The sequence below is a fragment of the Candoia aspera genome, chromosome 1, assembly GCF_035149785.1.
Source record: "Candoia aspera isolate rCanAsp1 chromosome 1, rCanAsp1.hap2, whole genome shotgun sequence".
Taxonomy (NCBI): Eukaryota; Metazoa; Chordata; class Lepidosauria; order Squamata; family Boidae; genus Candoia; species Candoia aspera.
The window spans coordinates 161,792,369-161,811,860 of record NC_086153.1 but is presented as its reverse complement, the minus strand read 5'-3'; the positions used below and the strand labels follow the sequence as shown (position 1 = coordinate 161,811,860).

General features: G+C 40.3%; 1 protein-coding gene across 1 annotated transcript in view; it reads right to left on the bottom strand.

Moving 5' to 3' along the window:
* The window catches only part of TFAP2D (transcription factor AP-2 delta), a 43,414-nt gene that overhangs the window by 1,689 nt on the left and 22,233 nt on the right, over nucleotides 1-19,492 (bottom strand). The window contains exons 4-7 of the mRNA XM_063291459.1: nucleotides 16,465-16,630; nucleotides 16,096-16,214; nucleotides 8,173-8,314; nucleotides 5,167-5,280 (exon numbers count right to left, since the gene is read on the bottom strand). Of these exons, the coding sequence (XP_063147529.1) occupies nucleotides 5,167-5,280; nucleotides 8,173-8,314; nucleotides 16,096-16,214; nucleotides 16,465-16,630 (541 nt within the window). The remainder of the gene's footprint in view (nucleotides 1-5,166; nucleotides 5,281-8,172; nucleotides 8,315-16,095; nucleotides 16,215-16,464; nucleotides 16,631-19,492) is intronic.

Below are 19,492 nucleotides of genomic sequence, written 5' to 3'. Positions count from 1 at the left end.
CCCGCCCATCTCCTCCCGTCGGAGGCCTCTGGGCAGTTTACAACAAGCAATTAAAACCATCACAATAATACAAAAAGTAAAATACAGTAAAAAAATACTATAAATAGAAAGAAAAAATAAAGAATAAAAAATCCAAGCGGTGAAGCATCTAAAACAGTTTTTATTGTAAACTGCCCAGAGTCGCTCCTTGAGTGAGATGGGCGATGACTAAATTTGAAGTATAAATAAAATAAATAAATCACAAATAAATCACAGATGTGAGAATGGATTTTATTATTAATTTTAACCCTGCTTTTCAGGGTAGGGTTTATTTATTAAACAAATTTATATGGTCACCCATCTACCAGAAGGAACTATGGATGGAGAACAAGAGTAAAAAACACATTATTGTAATTATTATTACAACTGTTTAAATGAAAAATAGTGTTGAGGCCCTGACAAACATTTATATCCATAAATCCACCACACCATGCCAACTCCATCAATATCCTGGTCCCGATGCCTGGGGAAAAGCCAAATTTTTATTTTCATATTCATTTGTCAAATTCATATAGCCGCCCATCTCACAAAACAAGTGACTCTGGGCAGTGCACAACAAAGCTAAAAGACAATAGTTAATAAATACCATCAATCATCATCATCATCATCATCATCATCATTCAAAATTATAAAAAACAAAGCTAAAAGAAGAAATAGTAGGCGAAGGGATGTTAAATAATAATGAAACCACCTACTAGTGCACCAGTTCCCTGGGGTCCCCAGGCCTGATGCCACAACCAGGTCTTGAGGGACCTTTGGAAAGCCAAAAGTGAGGGAGCCAGCCTCACCTCAGGGAGGAGGATATTCCACAACATGGCTGCCACAGCTGAAAAGGCCTGCCACTTAGGGCCTGCCAAATGTAACTCCCTAGATGACAGGAAAATCCTCTCTGCTGGATTTTCACAGCTTTCCTGAAGGCCAACAGGGTAGGGGCCAGAGGCATCTCTGAGGGGAAGCTGTTCCATAAGGCAGGTGCCATGAAAAAGAAGGCACATTTCCGAAGCCCTGCCAGGCAACACTGTTTCAACGAAGAGATTTGTAGCATGCCCACTCTGCCAGATCTCATGAAATGTGCAGAAAACACAATAGTCTTGGAAATTGCTGCCATCATTTCTTGAGACTGTCTGTGTTGATGGGCCATATTGGCTGGTATAAATCCAAATAAATGAGTCCATACTGGGCCACTATCATTCCTTTTATAGAAGTAGCAAACTTATCACCACCTGTTTCAGTTCTCTGGGGCAGAGAAGGCCTCGGATTCTCAAACACTGCTGTTCGGTATTATTTTAAAGAAAGCATCTCAAATGGTTGGCTACACTCAGAGAGTTCAGTGAACCAAGCAAGTTCTCAACATAGCTTAAAAGTCTACTCTTCCTCTTGAATAAAAATGAGATTAAATATAGACAAAGGCTTGAACACAATGAACTCAGTTTGTTCATATTTGCCAAGAGTCTTCAGAGATCTTAAAAGAGAAAGGGAGGGGTGGTTAGGTCTACCACCTGTCTTTTCTAATCATTATGCAGTTTATCAGAGCTGGATGGGAGGGAAAGCCCCTGTCAAGTTTTAATGATATCCTTTCATTGTATGTCAAAGCAGCCAAACTGGCCTCAAGACTTGGACTCTTCTTTGACGGCATCCACAAGGTATCTCACATCCTACCCTACCCTTCCACCCTCATAACCCAAGGCGGACACAATTTCATCTTACTGCAGAGGAAATACTTTCCTTCTCCATGGAGAAGGGGGAGAAGAAGAGGAGGATGCCATCTGTCTATATCCAGTTTCCCACAATGGCTATGTCTAGGTATCGCTAGCAGCAGAAGTTGCTATCAAATATTTACAGCGTACTGTGGCCAATGGATGATGCTCAAAGATAGTCACATTTTTCTGCTATGCCCTGCTCATATGAAAAGCATCTGGCCCCAGGGCTGGCCCATGTGATTTCAACAGAGTCTACCTGCACTCCATAGAATATCTTAAAAGATATTTGCTGTGTTTCAGCTCAGTCCTCAACTTTTGAGAAACTACTAGCATTCCATGGAATTGATGAAACAGTGATCTGTACTAAGCCATTCCATTCTTTACAGTAATGCATATGGGGTGACACCTTCAGACTTTTTAAAATTGCAAATGCCTTTTTAAACAGCCACGCTTTCCTAACTTATGCATGGCCATCATTGTTTTCACTCATCACATAATAACCCTCAGATTATTCCTGATGATTAATTACAATTAAACCAGCACAAAACTTACTGTACCCAATGGAGCAGCATAGAGGAGCACAAGAAAGGGCAACCTCAATGATGAGGGGCTAGAACAGCTCCTTCTCACACTTGTACTTTTTAGCTTAGAGCAGTGATGGGCAAGAAGAGAGATGATAAGGTACATGAAATCATGCATGAATTACCCAGAGCTAAAATTAAGAAAAATGATGCAGTGTGGTTGGAATTAAGTTTTTCTCCCTCTCTCACAAAATTTAGGGTTTTAAAGGGAGGGAATTTCAAGATTGATAAAAGGAACATAGGTATGTGAACAATATGTATTAGAACTGTGAAATCTGTTGCCAGTCCCAGGTGATGATTACTGATTAGGACGGCTTCAAAAGGGGGACTAGAAAAAATAAGGGAGGGCAGGGATCTCAAAGGCTAGCTGTCTACTTTCAGAATCACAGAAAGCATAACTTAAACATGAGCTGCTAGAAAACTGAAGTGGAGAAGGGCTATCATCCCTCTGTCCATGTTTATCGTCTCCCTGAAAATATCTGATGGGCCATGGTGTGATGCAGAATGCTGACCAGATAGGCTAATGGCTTGACCCAGTAGGGCTCTTCTTTGGTTTTTAGGTTAGATAGTCTCCAGTTCAGAGTGGGCAGCACAGATCTTTGCAAATGAGTGTGCAAGAATTTAGTTAGGGTGAAAGCCTCTGTGTTTAGAGAACAAAGTATAGGCATCTTTTTTCAGGCATTTCTCCTGATGTTGGCGGTCCAGTCGCAGGACACTGTGCAACCTTAATAGTGTGGCTACTAATGAGAGTCCTTTCTTCTTGACATTCTCTTTGACAGAAATAATACACCATTATTTAGTTAATTGTTTATTTAGTGCCTTTGAGTCAGCCTTGACTCCTGGCAAGGACTTGGACAAGTCCATGCAGTTTCTTGGCAGCATTTTTGGAAGAGATTTGCTGGTGCCTCCTTCCTAGACTGAGAGAGCGTGACTGGTCCAAAGTCACCCAGCAGACTTTGTGCCAAAGGCAGAAGTAGAAGTCAAATACCTTAACCACTAGACCAGACTAGCTCTGAATACACAAATAGAAATACTTTAATCCCAAATGCAATTCAGGGGGTCACATGGATGTTCACATGATCCACAAAATTTATGAACATTATGTATTTTAATAGTGCCATTATTGTAACAATGATATTAGGAGGATGAAGAGATTACTAGGGAGATTTGGCAACAGGCTCTTTGCTATTTCTGTAGAACAAACACATGAACTTCAATTATATCAAGAAAAAATATGGCTATTCTACTGGGAGTGCTTATATTTCTGTTTATTTTGAAGACAACATTGTACATAATAACTGGGGAAAATTTACACGCTATTATAGGATAAGGGGACCATATTCTATGAAGACTAAATTCAAAATTGTAGCACTTCTAGAGTTTACAAATAATTGCTAGGAAAATAAAGTGCATCTTTGCACTATAGATGGATTCTTCATATGTATTTGCTCCAACCATGGTACTGTTCCACCATATTTATATAACTGATACCTGGGAAAAGCTAAGCAATTTTCCCCAGGTAGTCCTACTTAGGTAAAACTGGAATTGTATTTGAAACGGACTGCTCTTTTAGGGGCAAGAGTGAAATTGTAAGGTAATATTCCTCCTCTTCATGTTTCCATAGGATGTGACACCAACTCTACTTCCTTTGTTCAAGAAACATTTAGTTCTTTCAAGGACCACTAGAGGGCACCTGACTGCTTGTTTGCTGCAAAACTGCTGTCTGGGATTAAATGAATGATCTGGGCAATATTCCAATGAGCTTCTACTGCAGCTTTCCTCCGTCGTGTGGTCTTCAGATGTGCCAGACTTCAAGCCCCTTGATCCCATGCAGTTTTGGATGTTTCATCTCTTGAGTGCACCAACCTGGGGAAAGCTTCTCTACTGAATCCTAGCCTATGTGAGTCTGAGGGCAAATTTCCATGCATGTGGGTTTTGTGTTCTCCAACAAACAAAACCCTGTGTATTCAACTAGACAATTTTTCATCAAAGCTCCATGCAAATTATGTAAAAATAAATACTGATTAATCAACTGATACATGAAGAACCAATTTCTTTCAAGGAACCCAAGGAGACTGACAACACTGAGTTAACAGAAATATAATAAAATGACTTCACACATAAATACAAATTTATTATTAAACCAACAGGGCAACTTCCAGCAGTAAAGCAGATCAGTAGAGGAGCTTGAAAAGCATTCACAGTCCCAACCCTCCTAAACAGGAAGACTTTGATGGGAGGGACTGAACAATATTAGCTCCCCCTGGATTGCTGCTCTCTGGAGTATTCTCTCATTTTCTCATCATTGTCTCGGAACAGGAAATGTGCAAGAAGTCCCAAAGGTCTCCTTTGTCATATCCCGAAGAGCTATGCATGCTGTTAGCTATCCAACAAGGGTCCAGGGTTCCAGGAACCCACTGAATGCTAGAAAGCAATGAAGTGTGCACTTCTTCAGTCTTCAGTTCTTAAACAATGAAGAGCTTAGACAGCCTCATTCATATACCTGATCTAAGACCACCACATGCATATTATTGATAATTGCTCAGTCTTATTAGATCCGTGTCCTTCCTGATGGCTTCTGTTGAGTTGAGTTTACAGATATGGGCACATGCTGAGAGCACACCGAAGATGCTGGAAGCTGGCCCAATCTTTTTGCAGCACACCAGCTTACCATTTACTTTTATTAAAGTGCTTTTATAAAGTATACTGGAGGCTAGTCAGTGGTGGGGGAGGTCTCCATATATACAACACATTGCATACTTCTGCACAGAGGAAATACTCCTAACATTTCCAGAACCGATTTTTTTTTTTAAAGTGACTCCATAAATAGATTTCAGAGGTCATACCTGAAATGTGTTAAATGTCTCTGAATATCCAGATCTAATATTGGGGTAGGTCTTGAGGAGCCCAGAGGTGACCTGTCTTGGCTTAGCAGATCCTGGAATTCTTTACATATTTGCCTAGAATCAGAATGGATACATACTCATTAAGGTTGTTTGCCAAGTTCATTGAATACATGTTGTAAGTTTCATACTACACATTCTTCCTTCAGCACAATTATACCACTATAATATAACTACAAAACTAATACCAATTTATGTAAATTTCTAGAACAAGAATGAATTACACTAGAGGCGGTTGCATGCTATATACTCAGCAGAGGAGCTGATTTCCTTCTTTTGTCAGTGATCGATAGAAAAAAAATCCTAACATTTAGGATCATTACTGGATGACCTAAATGTTAGGATCACTAAGAACAAGGGTGTATAATATGAGCCCCACAGAAATATGCACCCTCAAAAAATTAGGTAGATTACCCTGAACCCTTCCAAAAGTGGCCACTGCAGTGTCATTTTTCAATGTGCCAGAAGGCAAACGTTATTAAAGAAGTGGGGAGGAATCATATCAATTGTGTTGAATTAATCAAATTCAGTCTAAAGTAAATTTAAAGAAAAAGTTAGTTCTTGTCCTGGCCCTGCTCATCCATTGTCCTGGCTCCACTCACTTTCTGACATGCATCCATCCTCCTCTGATCTCCTACCCTCCACCCCACCCACCCACTCACCCACCCACTACTCAAAGGCCAAGTGGGACTCTGGGCTTGAAGAACATCATTCATAAATTGTAAGTCACTGGAGGGGGTGCACCAGAACAGATTATCTAACTGTCACAGTCCACACCCACTACATGCGCAAATATCCTTCAGTCAGAAGCCAGCAAGACTTTGTCCCTCTTCTCCGGCATACATTTAGATAACACGCCAAAGATTTCTAATTGGCAAAGGGCCTTCCTTGGCTTTTTCATATTTATCTCTTAAAGCTAGATATTGAAGAAAAACAAGTTTTTCGAACTAAAAAGGCCCAGCACTACTTTAAAATGAAAGCAGAATATGCTTAGGTTCGATTATTCCCCCTTTCCCTGTGTCAAACTGTACATTCTGAAAAACTGTAATGAAAACCACTCGACTGAGTGAGCCTTCCTTCAGAGATAGCAGACTAGGCAAAGCTACATCTCTCTTGGTAGAAAAGGCTCACTTTGAAATGATGCATTGTCACATATGCAGATGCACAAATAGTGTGCTTTTGTCTTAGTAAATGTTTTCAGATTCTGTTTGGTCATGGCAGTGTTATTGTTTTTTATAGCTCCTTTGGGAAGCTACAGAGCCCTTTATAACAAGGCCAGCTTGCTTCCGGTATGTTTGTGCATTTTAGAACTTCTGACTGTAATGTCTGCGTGTGGCCTAATAAAAGGGGAGGCTTGTTTTCTGCCACTTTAAGTCAGTTTGGTGATTTTTGGATCGTGGCATGCTGATATAGCCAAAGGGGATTCTTTGAAGAGGGGTTACACATCAAGTAGGAAAGAGGCTTCCCTTTCGAAGGAAACAGAAAGCTTGCTACTTTCATGAAACCCTTTGATACCGTATGCATTCTCTGCAGTAACCTCCTTCTTGTCACCAGGCTTCAAGTCATGGCCATGGAGAAACACAAAGATACGTCTTAGTGGACACAGCTGTTCTCTGTCCTTAGGTATAAGCACATGCTTAGAACTGGGGCAATATAATGTAGGCAGCTTGGTTCACAAATAAATTGGACTTGGTACTTGTGATTAAACCCTATACAGTCCCACAAGAGCACTTAAATCTAGTTTATTTCATATACCTTGAATGGTTTGTGGATCAGATTATAATCCTAAAATTAACCAACGAGTTGTAAAAAAGCCACTTTAAAGTTGCTGTCGCAGTCAGCGGAACTGCCTGAGTCATTTGTTTACAATGCCAGCAGCATGGCTTCAGTCAATGCAACCCATACATTTCGTCTACTGTACTGTGAAAAGGATGAATCGGGGGCTCAAATACACCATACCGTGTCCCATGACATACAAATATGAGATAAAACAATGGTAAGAAGCAGTCCTGGGCATATTTATTTGAGTGAGTTCTCACTGAACAATTTGATAATCTCTAGAACTGGGCTGAGAATTGTTAGCAGAATTTGCTTGTGCATCAGACAAGCTTAAGTTCAAATCCATGCGTAATGTGATTTGTTTTATTACTACTTTATTAAAGTAAGCATGAATGTTTTTTTCCCCCAAGGATACCTTCCTAAATCCAGAATATTTGTGCAGTTATTAGTATTTCATAAACTGTTTGTCAAATGCTTAATTTACACAGTAAGAATTCCACAGATACTAATCAGTGATTTCCATGATACATTGCAAGAGCAAGTCGCTGTAGCAGCAGCTCAGCTCTCTGGTTTGTCCCTCCATGTCCCTGTTAACTACAGATTGTAGAATTTGTTCATGTAACATGCTGGCATTAATGGTACAAAATGTTAGAATTCAAAATGCTTTGTTCCAAGTTCAAAACAGCTGCTCCAATTTTACTGGAACTGTTCCAAACATTCCAGAAATATTCCAAACACAAAGGAGGTTCAAGCTCAAACCATTTTTGGAATGGTCAGAAGAGCACTGGAACGCTTGTGATAATGGTGGAACAACCCATTTTGAACTTGACACAACTTTTGATTTGGAAGGCTTTGAGTACCTAATTGACATATCTATGGGGAACTTTCTGAAGGTGTATACTTACTTCATTCACGCAGGTTTTCTGAATAAATCTTCCCAAGAAAGGAAAATCTATGTGGGCCTCAGGATCCCCTCTGATCTGAGCACAACACTTAAAAGAGCCGAAGTATGAATAAAATTTATCTTCTGCACTGCTACTTACTTACTTATTGGATGTATTAAGGCCACCCAACTCCAAGAAGACTTGCCTTAGAGGCCTAGTATGGTGTTAAAACGAATAGTCAGCTTTCAGACTCACATGCAAGCAAAGAAGCATTTAAACAACTTACTTTGTTGCTAGGATCATTTTTTTCCTTGCTGTCTGTTCCTTCTGTTCCATGTGCTGCCTGGCAAGATGTTCCCCAACTGCCTTGGCTGGGAATTCAGTTTCACACGTATAGCCAAAATCCCTGGCCAAATGCAAAGCTTCTCCTATGACCAAACAAAAGGAACTGTGATTTTAAAAGCAGCCTGCTTTATAAACCTTGGTTAGTTAAAAAGACTTTTGGTATTCACCTGAGATGAACCATTCAAGAATGTCACTGCCCATGAGAAGACAATCCCCTCCTTTCTAAAATTCATAAACAGAAAGAGGCAAAGAAGAAAACCAGCAGCAGGTCTTAATATTAGGAGGTTTCACCTGAATAGAAAGAAATGGAGTTGGCTCTCAGCAGAGCCATCCCTGCAGTTCCAGCTCTTCTGGTGCTACAGTTGGATGGAATGAGAACTGCCGGCTGAAAGCAAAGAGAGCAATCTAATGGAAGTTGCCCAAAGAGGGGGGTGAGCCTCCCTCAACCTCCTCCCAGAGAGATTATGTTTTGTAATGCTCATTTAGTACCCTCCAACCAGAGAATTAGCAACAGTATCTCCTCCCCAGGTGTCAGCAGTTAAGCTTTCAGTAGAAGTACAGTATTGTCCTACTACTTTCTATTTTAAGCACTCGTAAGTGCTTTGGGAGTCTGGGTGTCATTGCTCTGTTTCCTCTGGATCTTTCATGCATTATTCATGTGAAGGATCTCTACACTGACCCATGGGTCAGTGGGACTGAGGTGCTGGATGGTTTGCTCAAGGTCGCTCCAGTGGCAATACCAAAAATAACTCCTCACCTCTGAAGCCAAGCCTGAGCTACAGGGCTTTCCTCATCCCATCATCCAGGTGTCAGGCATACACCTCTATGCCTTGATAGTCTTCCTTAAGAGTTGGAATCCTTGTGAAGGGTTCCAGTTTTGAAGAACCCAATGCACATAGAGGTATATCAGGGAGTGGTGAAGCAAATATATGCCAGTGGTAGCTTGTCACCAGTTCTTACTTATATAAATCTGATACAATCATTTTTTTCTCAATTTTTCATCGGTGTGACGCAAGTTCAATTCACAATACTCAAGATTTGTATAAACATTTGTATTTGTTTTGGTGCATAGTTCTCCAAACAATGCCATTTTCTTTGCATTTTTGCCTAATATGCCCAGTTGTTGTAAAATATTTTCTACCATGGTGTATGTGCTGGTATATTTGGACAGATTTCTATGTAACATACATTTTTAATTGGCAGGTTTCATGGGAAAATTCAGAAATGTGTGGATTTTTAAGGCTAACATAACTCAAGAACTGAGTCATAGATGTGAAATTAGAGAAGTCTGTATAAGAATGCAAGACAAACACATTTTGATGTTATCTTGACACAGCCAGAGGTGTGCCCTTCTGATCCATTGACATGTAGATAACATGTGAAAGAACTTTACTGAGGAAAAAAAATGTTGACAGAACACTTAAACAACATACATTTGCTATTTTTAATGCTTGCTGAGATTGGGCTTACAGTATTTCATAAATCGGTGATAATCTTGGGGAACTGCTGGTTCACAATCATCCCTTCTCCTTCTCCTACTCCTTCTCTTTTGGTTATGGGCCTGTGAGTAAATGTGAGCTTTGTATACATGTATGAGCACATGGGTGAACGTAGTGTGTGATTGTGTGTGGGGGTATTTCCTTGTTCGATATCTTGACCAGGAACACCTCTGATGTCTCATGTAACTCATGATGCTTTCAACAAAGACTGTGATCCCACTTGAGAAAAGGATGCTACAGCATGCATTCTGCCCAATGTGCCAGAAGAATAAAGCTTGGCTGCAATGACTGGAAAGATGTTTTATAATAACAAATGAAACTGTGGGACTTCCATTGGTTCCATTGGTTCCAAATGGTTACAAGAACAGTAAAAATAATGAGAAGCAGAATTGTTTTCTAATGTATTGGCATCCTAGCCATATCTCCTTGTTCCAGGGAAGCACATAAAGAAAGGACTGACAGGTGAGCAGGAAAGGCACAAAGCCAGTCAAATGGCAGGTAGATATTAGACCTATCCAAGAAAAAATACCCTTCTTTGGTAAGTTGTAGGAGGGCAGTGGTTGACAATGGTGATGAGTGAATAGTGCATCCTGATTGATGGAGAAAAATGGGGTTATTAATAGAGTTAGGGGAGACCCCAGCACTGGGGAAAAAAATGGAACAAATGGAAGTCCCACAGTTTCAGAAACTTCCACAAAAGCCCATTTTCATCAGGTGGGGCAAGAAAAAATGCAGTGAGTTCAGAGGTGGATTCTCTTGGCCAGGAATGACTAAAAATGTGGAAACACATTGTCTATCCTGCCCACACTGCCAATATGTAAAACCCAAGGGGGACAAAACAAGGAACCCATGGAAATAATTCCTTTTGTCCCCCTTTCCATTTTCTAGAATTGCTATGGACATTGCTGGTCCCTTGCGAAAGTCAGCAAAAGGAAATCAGTCTAACCTTGTAATTTCTGATTATGCTACGAGATACCCTGAGGCAATTCCCTTCTGCAGTTACCACAAAAGTCATTGCCAATGAGTTGCTTAAACTGTTCAGTAGAGTGGGTGTACCTAATGAGATTTTCACAGATCAAGCCCCAAACTTCCAATCTGCTTTGCTAAAGTATTTATATATAGCACTGGGGATATCTGGCAGGAGAACCCACAGACAGATGGATTAACTGAATGATTAAATCAAATTCTGAAAAATGTGTTAAAGAAATCTGCCCGGGATGACTCAAACATTGGAATGTGTGCTTTCCCTATAGAGAGAAGAGTCACAGGCTTTCCACAGGAATCAGCCCTTTTGAGTTGCTGTATGGAAGACAATCAAGAGCAGTCATAGATGTGGTGAAGGACAGGTGGACTAATAAAGATCCTGGTTGACTATGCTCTCACTCAAAGGGAAAAACTGCAGAAACTCCGTGACAAGACACACAACATCCCAAAGCAGTGCCAAATATGCAAAATGCAGGTATGATATAAAAGCCAGAAACAAATCACTAGAAGTGGCAGATAGAATGTTGCTTCTGTTGCCTGCCAGGAATGCAAACTGCAATCCATAAAGTGGAACCTGTCAACTGCAAAATAGACTTGAGGGTGGAGAAATCACAGTCTGTCATGTCAACCAGTGGGTTGAGAGAAAAGTCTAGAATTGGGAGCTCACAGATCAGATTATTCAGCAGAGCAAGTCTAGAGCTGTTTGTCACACACACACACACAGAATGCATTGAGACATATGTATATCTCAGCTTATCTTCACAACAAAAAGCAGATCTAAAAACACTTTTAGAAGTCTTCAAATACATCTTTACAATGAGCACTACTAAATTAGTGGAGCACAGAACTAAACAGAAACCTTAACACATTCCAGAGACACACTGAAGAGGGATAAAACATGTTCTTGAACCATCTCATAGTAAAATGATCTTCACTTGAGTGTTAGTTCCTAAGCCAAAGGAAGAAGTTAGATTTTGTGTAGACCTCAGACTTCTTATTTAAGTAACCAAGTTTGATAGTTACCCTGTCCCAACAGTGGATGACCTACTAGATGAGTTAAGTGTGGAAAAATACTTATTTACTTTGGATTTAAGTTAGGGCTACTGGCAAATTCCTCTTGAGAAAACTCCCGAAGTGAAAACAACCATTTCTGTACAGGTAGTCCTCATTTAATGATCACAATTGGGACCCACAACTCATTCATTAAGCAAAACCACAACTGTTCATATGATCTTACTTCAGCTTTCCTTTGCTTTACAGATCTGCAAAGGTCATACATGTGAGGATTGGTTGCAAAGTTACATTTTCATCACCATTGTAACTGCAAACTTGTGTTGTATGAGGCAGTTGCTAAACAAGGACTACTTGTACTTCAAGGAGTGTCTGTAATAGAACTTCTACAACTTTCCAGAGACCAAAGATTTCTGGGCCAGGGGAAATACTATGAACCATATTTGGATGACATTGTTATTTACTGCAGAAGAACATGAGGAAAAATTGAAGGATGTTATTTCCAATCTTAGAGCAGCCAATTTAACTATCAATCTAGCTAAATGTCATCTGGGGTTTTCTGAACTGTCTTACTTAGGAGTCCTTGGTGCTCTCTGAGCTTGGTTGTTTGCTTGCAGACATTTCATTACCTGGCTAGGTAACATCATCAGTGCTAGTGAGTGTGGGGTTTGCTTCCTGTTTATATACAGTCGCTTGCCCTGCCAGTGTTGGTGGGGGTGTGGTTTTCTCCTTGCTAGTCCTTGATGAGAATATTGTTTCATGCTTGTTTGCCTGGTGTTAATTCCTGCTTATATGGATGGTGGCTATTGGGGAGATTGTGTTCTGGTCTTTTTTTTTTTCCCTTCTTAGCTTCTTTATTGTCTCTTTTGAATGGTGTGTACATGTAGTTTATTTGTATGTGTCTACTGATGGCTGATGTCTTACTTAGGTTACATCATTGATTAAGAAGAAGTTAAGACAGAAGAGCAGAAAGTGCAAACTATTCAACAGAAACAGCCTCCAGCCTCCAAAATGGAAGTAAGATCTTCCCCAGAGGTTGTGGGGTTCTGTGGATGATTAATACCTTGTTTTTCTGTCAAAGCAGAGATGTTTACGGTGTGTGTGTGTAGGGTCAAAACGGTGGATGCAACTAGGTGACCAAACCCCTGCCTCTTTTATGTTTGTGTGTGTGATACATATGGCCCACCTGAAAAGGAGGCGGCTCATCAATCACCTACTTGCACCCACCATTTTGATGTTGGATACCCCTGCTGCAAACCAATATCTCTCAAGATTTAACCAGGAGTTCACTGAAATCCTGAGTGTGAAAAGGCATTTCAGGAGTTAAAGACAGCTTTGCGTAGGCATCCTGTGTTAAGAGGGAACCTTTCCTTTGTTTTGTACATTGATGCTTCTGATGTGAGGCTGACAGCAGTGTTAATGCAATTATTTTAAAATGAGGTACATCAAACCCTTTATCTTTCAAAAAGCTCTTACCAAGGGAAAAGGAGTATGTGGGATCAAAAATTCACAGCAATCATGGACCACCAACTTCAACTTTGGTTAGAAAAGATGAAACACTCTAACAGAGGAGTGGCAAACTGGTATTTGATACTGCAACCATACACGTTTGTTCTGTTGCATTATTCAGGAAAACAGCACCCAGTTGCTAATTTCCTGTCTAGATAGGGAAATGACCCGGAGATTGCAATCTGTAACACATGTACAAATGGACACTTGTGAAGGCCTCAGAAAAATGAATCTCCCCTGGAGCTTTTCTACAAAGGAGGAAGCTATATGATGTGTTGCTATGGCTGTTTGCTGGCTCATCATGACTCATACTTTCAGGGAGTGGCAGCCGGGTAGACCAAACAGGAAACATGACCAGATAAGCTAATTGTACTTTATTGTAAAGCTACACTAACAGAATCTTGCAAGTCTGAACGTACAGTTCTCCCGCCATCACCTTTATAGCCTGAGAACTTAGGGAAGATCCCTTCTGAGCCCCTTTCTCCACACACTATACAGCTGTGGGCTATGCTGTCTCTTTACCTTGTCTCTCAAGGTCATTCCCACATACAATTACAGGTAGCCACCATAACACTTTGTGCTGGAATGGAGGTAGTGATTGGCAACTAAGGTGGACTTAGGCATCTCTGACTATTGATTTATAGTTTTAATAAAAACTATGTGCTGAAGATTTGTTAAGTCAAGGGAAAATCTGGAGAAGTCTGCTGAAGATAGTTTTTGGGCATGATCTGGAGAAGTTCTGAAGTTCTAAAGAGGATGATGATGATGATGGCAGGATATGGTCTACTGTGCAGTTGATCTCTCAGGGATTGTAAAGGATGAAAGTCTAACTATTTTACCACCCCAAGAAAAGTCAGCTAATAACCTGACAAATGATCTTGCCTTGCAGTGTAAAATGCAAATGGCATTTCTGTATTATCAAGGCTTGGGAGGAGGGAGGAACTCACAATGGAATCCAGTGTAGTTAGTTAAGCTTACCAAGTGAGGCTAGGAGAACAACACTGTTTTTGTTGCCTATTTAATAACTTACTTAATGAAAGGATACAAAAATCTGGAGTTGTGCACTGAATTTTCTATCAAATCCTGAGAACCCACATCAGCCATCATCTGATTTGTGGAGAAGGCTGAAACATCAAGATACGTTCTCCTAAGCCATGGATTTATTCCATATCCTCCTGTCCTCTTTCATACTACCTAACCTCTGAGGTTATTCCTTCATCCTGAAGGAAGGTGAAGAAGATGATGGAGAAACACAAGGCTCCCTTCTCTAGCTTCTACCCATCCTCCTGCAAAACTAAAGCTGCAAAAGTGCTGACCATTATGCAAGGAAAACGTAGGAAGATTGGTGTAGAAACCCACAAGTGGGCATTCTCTGAGGACCCTTGGCTTTGGTTTTCACTCCAGATTGGAGGAGCCCTCCATCTTGAGAGGCCCAGGAGAATTTCCTGTGATTCTCTGCATCTGCCCAGAAGAGTCTCCCAAGGTAGACAACCTAGTGGGATCTTATCTGCCTCAATTCGTCATAGCAACTGTAATTTCCAATCATGCAAACACTTTCTGATCAACTGTCAAACAAAATGGGAAAGCACATTTATTCAGCCTTGGCTAGAGTTGTAAATAAGACAGCTGGTGTCCCAGATTATAACAAAGGTAAGGAACAAGAGCACTGTAGCTGTTTCAGGAATCTGTAGTATGTGAGATATACTATGAGCAATTTCAGTATGTCTGTTGGCAGAATGGAAGGTTTGTTCATCTACTGCTAATTCTACTTTTGTCTAATCAGATTCTCAAACAGCTGACCAAATCCTGAATCCAAGCATCTTTGGGAAGAGTAAGCATGACTCAACTCTACTTAAACTATTTTCTAACTGAACATTCAGGCTATTCTGATGGCACATCGACTTATGTGCCTGGCCTTACTGCCACTCTCCCCAGTTTCTGCAAGTCTCTGCTAATTTTCTGCTTTCCCAGATGAAGCCAGACATTAAACTTGATCACCAATGGGACTTTTCCTGCTTGAAGTGGAAAGTCATGCCTCATTGGAAGAATGCAGGCTTGCTAGCAGAAACCTTTCAATTCAGTCCCCAAATGCTGAGTTATGTGGACTAATAGATTGATCCATGTAAGGCAGCTTCCTATATTTCAATCTTAAAATAGCTTTATCTCTTACCAGATTCACAATATTGATGCCTTAGTGAGGGACTGAAAAAAATGCATGCTACCTTACTGAAACAATAACTATCCGTACTGCTAGGATGAAATGTCATCCTTGAATTTTTCATTTTCAATTGTTCTTCTAAGAACAACACATTGGTACCTAAACAGTCTCTCTCATACATAAGTTAACTGATAACCCCACCAATAAAAATGGATAATATTGTTTAACTTGCTAAAACACAATCTGATTGAGTGTTAATTCTTTTGTGTGTTCTAAGTCCTATTTTGGAGGCTGATTATTGGCTTATTCCTATTTATTGCTTTTTCACTTGACACTGTAACTGTAGAAATGTGTCAACAAAAACATTCGTGTGTCACAACAACTCATTTTGTTCAATTAACTTTTGCAATTGAGCGCATCCTGCCAAGGATTTATAATGAATGCAGCATGACTCAGTTTTCAAATTTCTTTTTCTTTCTCCTTCTACTCCATCCTCTTTCCGACTGTTTTTCTACCTTACATCAAAATTTGGAGGTGAGTTACCATGGGAATCATGCCACTTATATTTATATTCCTGTTTTTACAGTCATCATCTATGTGATTTTTAAGAGCCCTCTCTTTTGTTTCAGAGTACTCAGAAGTGTAATTGTAGCCCAGGAGCAGAATGCAAAAGTCTGTATTTACATCACAGAACAAGTCCTACCTTCCACCAAAGATGTCAAGAGGGTGACATTGGCTGCTTTTCTCCTTCCCGCAGGCAGATTGAGGCCCAGCCGGTCCAATTTCTCTCTTAAACACCGTCCTCCATTCTTGGATTTTGCTCTGTCAGGAAAGAAGTGTGGAGGAAGGGGAAGACATCACTTCTCTTAACTTTGCTGGCATTTGTTTTCAAATATCTGATTATTTACAAATACCCCCAAACTCTATTTAAGAGCGGCATGTTCCCAGTTTGCAACTAAGTAGCTTTTCTTCTGCAAGAATAATTAAAATAAAACAAGAGCAAAGGATGTGGATGCTCTTCTTGCCTCCTCTAATGTTCTCCCTGATGCACTTTGACTTTGCTTTTTCTCACCTTCTCAAAATCCCTCCCAAAAGAGAGGCATTGAGGCATTCCGGTGGAGACAAACGTCTTTTCACTTCTGCAATGGTCACTTTGTATTTGGAAGTGGAGCTGAGTAACGATAAGCGACCAGGAACTGAGCAAAAGAGATCCGTGGGATTAACCACACACGTCCCACCTGAAATGAGGATGTAAAGCACATTAGAAGAGGTCCAGTCCAGCTGTTTACCAGCTGAAATGTTACCGATCACACTGAAGTCGTTGCCAGTTTATCCCTTTCAAAAGCACACATTTGGGACATTTTTAAAGTACAAAAGTGGTTCATAATTCATAAATAGACATACAGTTTAAGCTCGTGGTGGGGAGCTTTATTTCTTTTCCAGTGAGTCCCTACAAAGGAAAACCACACAAATCTACAGTCCTTTCCGTCTAGAATAGCTGCTGGTATCAGAGGAAGGGGAGCAGTGCTGGATGGGAAGAGAGGCCTAGCCTATTGCAAAGTCCACAGCAATGTGCAATTATGCCCACATCATGCCATATGCACAATGATGCCACAATCCAAATGCTGCCATTATAATTCTTGTGTCCCAGTGTCTGGTGCAAGCCCCTAAACTGTGGGATGGTGTCATCACACTGTGTTATTTGCTTCCCTCTTACTTCCTGTGTGGATACCCCTAAGTCATGGAACTAAGTTTCCGTATGCCTGTTTGAAGGCTGTGACATACAAATCCATGGTCCTTTGGATTAAAGAGAGGCAGTCAGTACCGCAATCCATATAGCCATATAGCCATTCCCGTCCTGCCTTAGCCAGCTGGGTGACCGTGAGCCAGTCTCTCTTTCAGCCCTAGGAAGAAGCAAGGGCAAACCACTTCCAAAAATCTTGTCTAGGCAGTTGCCAGGAGTCAAGACTGGTTTAAAGGTACATCTCCCTCTCCCTTTCCCTGTATGTCATGCATTTGCACTCAGGGATAGCCTCCTCCTGAAAATTCAGTCAGTGTTGTTGGGGTTCTGTAAGCTCTTAAAGACAGCTAATTCAGAGAACCTTTGGGATATGAAGTGACTCCACTGGGCTACTGGTCTGGATGTGTATGGTGTTGGTTGAATCAGTTTTATCTTTTTTTATTCTGTATTGTTTTGATGCATTGCACGTGGATGTCTCATTGCTGCTGAGAGTCTTTTTTATTGTGGTGGGTATAAATCTAATAAATAAGATTTGTTATCAATGTTAAAAAAGATTAACTTCAGATAGGATCTATAAATGGATCCTTTCACTGGTCTAGATGATACTATCCACTCTTCTAGGTTGAATAAATTACTCGCCCCAAGTCTTAGCTGTAAATAATAACAGTTATATCCTAAAATACCAATATGGCAAGAAAGATCACAGAAACACACAACTGATGGCTGCCTCCTCTCTTTGCATGACATTCCTGACTTAAGAGAAAATAAGCAATTACATTATTATTCATTTGTTCATTTCAATTTGCAACCCATCCTCCATAAAAAAGGTGACATTAAAAATACGGTGAAAGATAGTAAAAATCAATAAAATGAACAGCAGCAAAAATCACATTTGTTATCATTGTTTTTAACTATTTTACATCATGAACGCTGAATCAAAATTTGGCTCATTGCCATATCATTGATTGGAATTTATAACTTGCATATTTCTTTGCAGAAAGAATTCCACATTTGGGGCATCACCACAGAAAAGGCCTTGTTATATATCACTCACCTTATGCATTTTGTTTATTTCTTTTTGTGTCCTTTAAAATATTTCAATATGTATTTTTCTTAACTCTTTTAACCAACTGTTTTAATTGTAGCCTATCTGAGATTTTCTTTTAATAGGAAGTGGTATAGAACTGCTTCATATAAATTCATAATTCCCATCATGCTATTCCTTTTTGAATATTATTATGCAATATTATGCAAAGCAGGAAAAAATAACTACAAGTAATAAGATAAAGAAGTTAAAGGCAAAAGAGAAGAGAAAATAAAATCTACCTAAATCTAGTTTATAACAACCCTACTCATTATACCTCTCCATAGCTTTCTATCCTTGCAAGCCATCCTTGCTTTCACCATGTCTGGAAGTCAATTCATACAGTGCCTTTTGTTTTCTAAACTTCTCATCTCTCTCTTTTTAATCCCTTCAACTTCATCTAACCATGGCTTTCTCAGTCTTCCCTTCCTCTTGACCAATTCAACTGGTGCAGAACGCTGCAGCATGGGGAGCAAATGGCACTGGTTACTCAGCACACGTAACACCACTACTCCGTGAGCTGCATTGTTTGCCGGTGTGCTTTCAGGTGCGATTCAAGGTGCTGGTTGTCATCTTCAAAGCCCTTCAGGGATTGGAACCAGGTTACTTGAGGGACTGTCTCTCCCCAGTTGTTTCTACCCATCTAATCCAGTCCCATAGGATGGGCATGCTTCAGGTCCCGTCGGCTAAGGAATGTTGGCTGGCAGGGCCCAGAAGACATGACTTTTTGGCCGTAGCGCCTGCCCTGTTGAACATTCTTCCTCCAGAGATCAGGGTGGGCCCAACCCTCCTGGCCTTTTGTAAGGCCCTGAAGATCTGGCTCTGTGTCTGGGCCTGGGGCCCCAAATATGTGCCGAGACCCATTTTTTGGTTGTGCAAGTGATTATGGGCTGTGATATTTTCTCAGCTGCTATTTTAATGTTTGTATTGCTGTAATTGTTTGTATTGTATTTAATTTTGTTCACTACCTAGAGTCACTTGTTGAGATGCGCAGCTTACAAATTGATTAAATGAAGAAGTCCACTGTTTCTTCATTATTTGTCTGTGATACAGTCCTCATCTATTTTCACTATATGATCAAATCACTGGAGCATGCCTTAGGCACTTTTGTATCTGGACCACATTCATTCACATGCATTCATTTCTCAGCCTATCTCTTCTTTTTGTATCATTCATACTTCTCAGGTAACACATTCCCACTGCATTCAATTTACATTCATGTTTCTCCTGCCATATCTAACTCTCCTGTCTATGTAGAAAAGTGAGCAGAAGCAC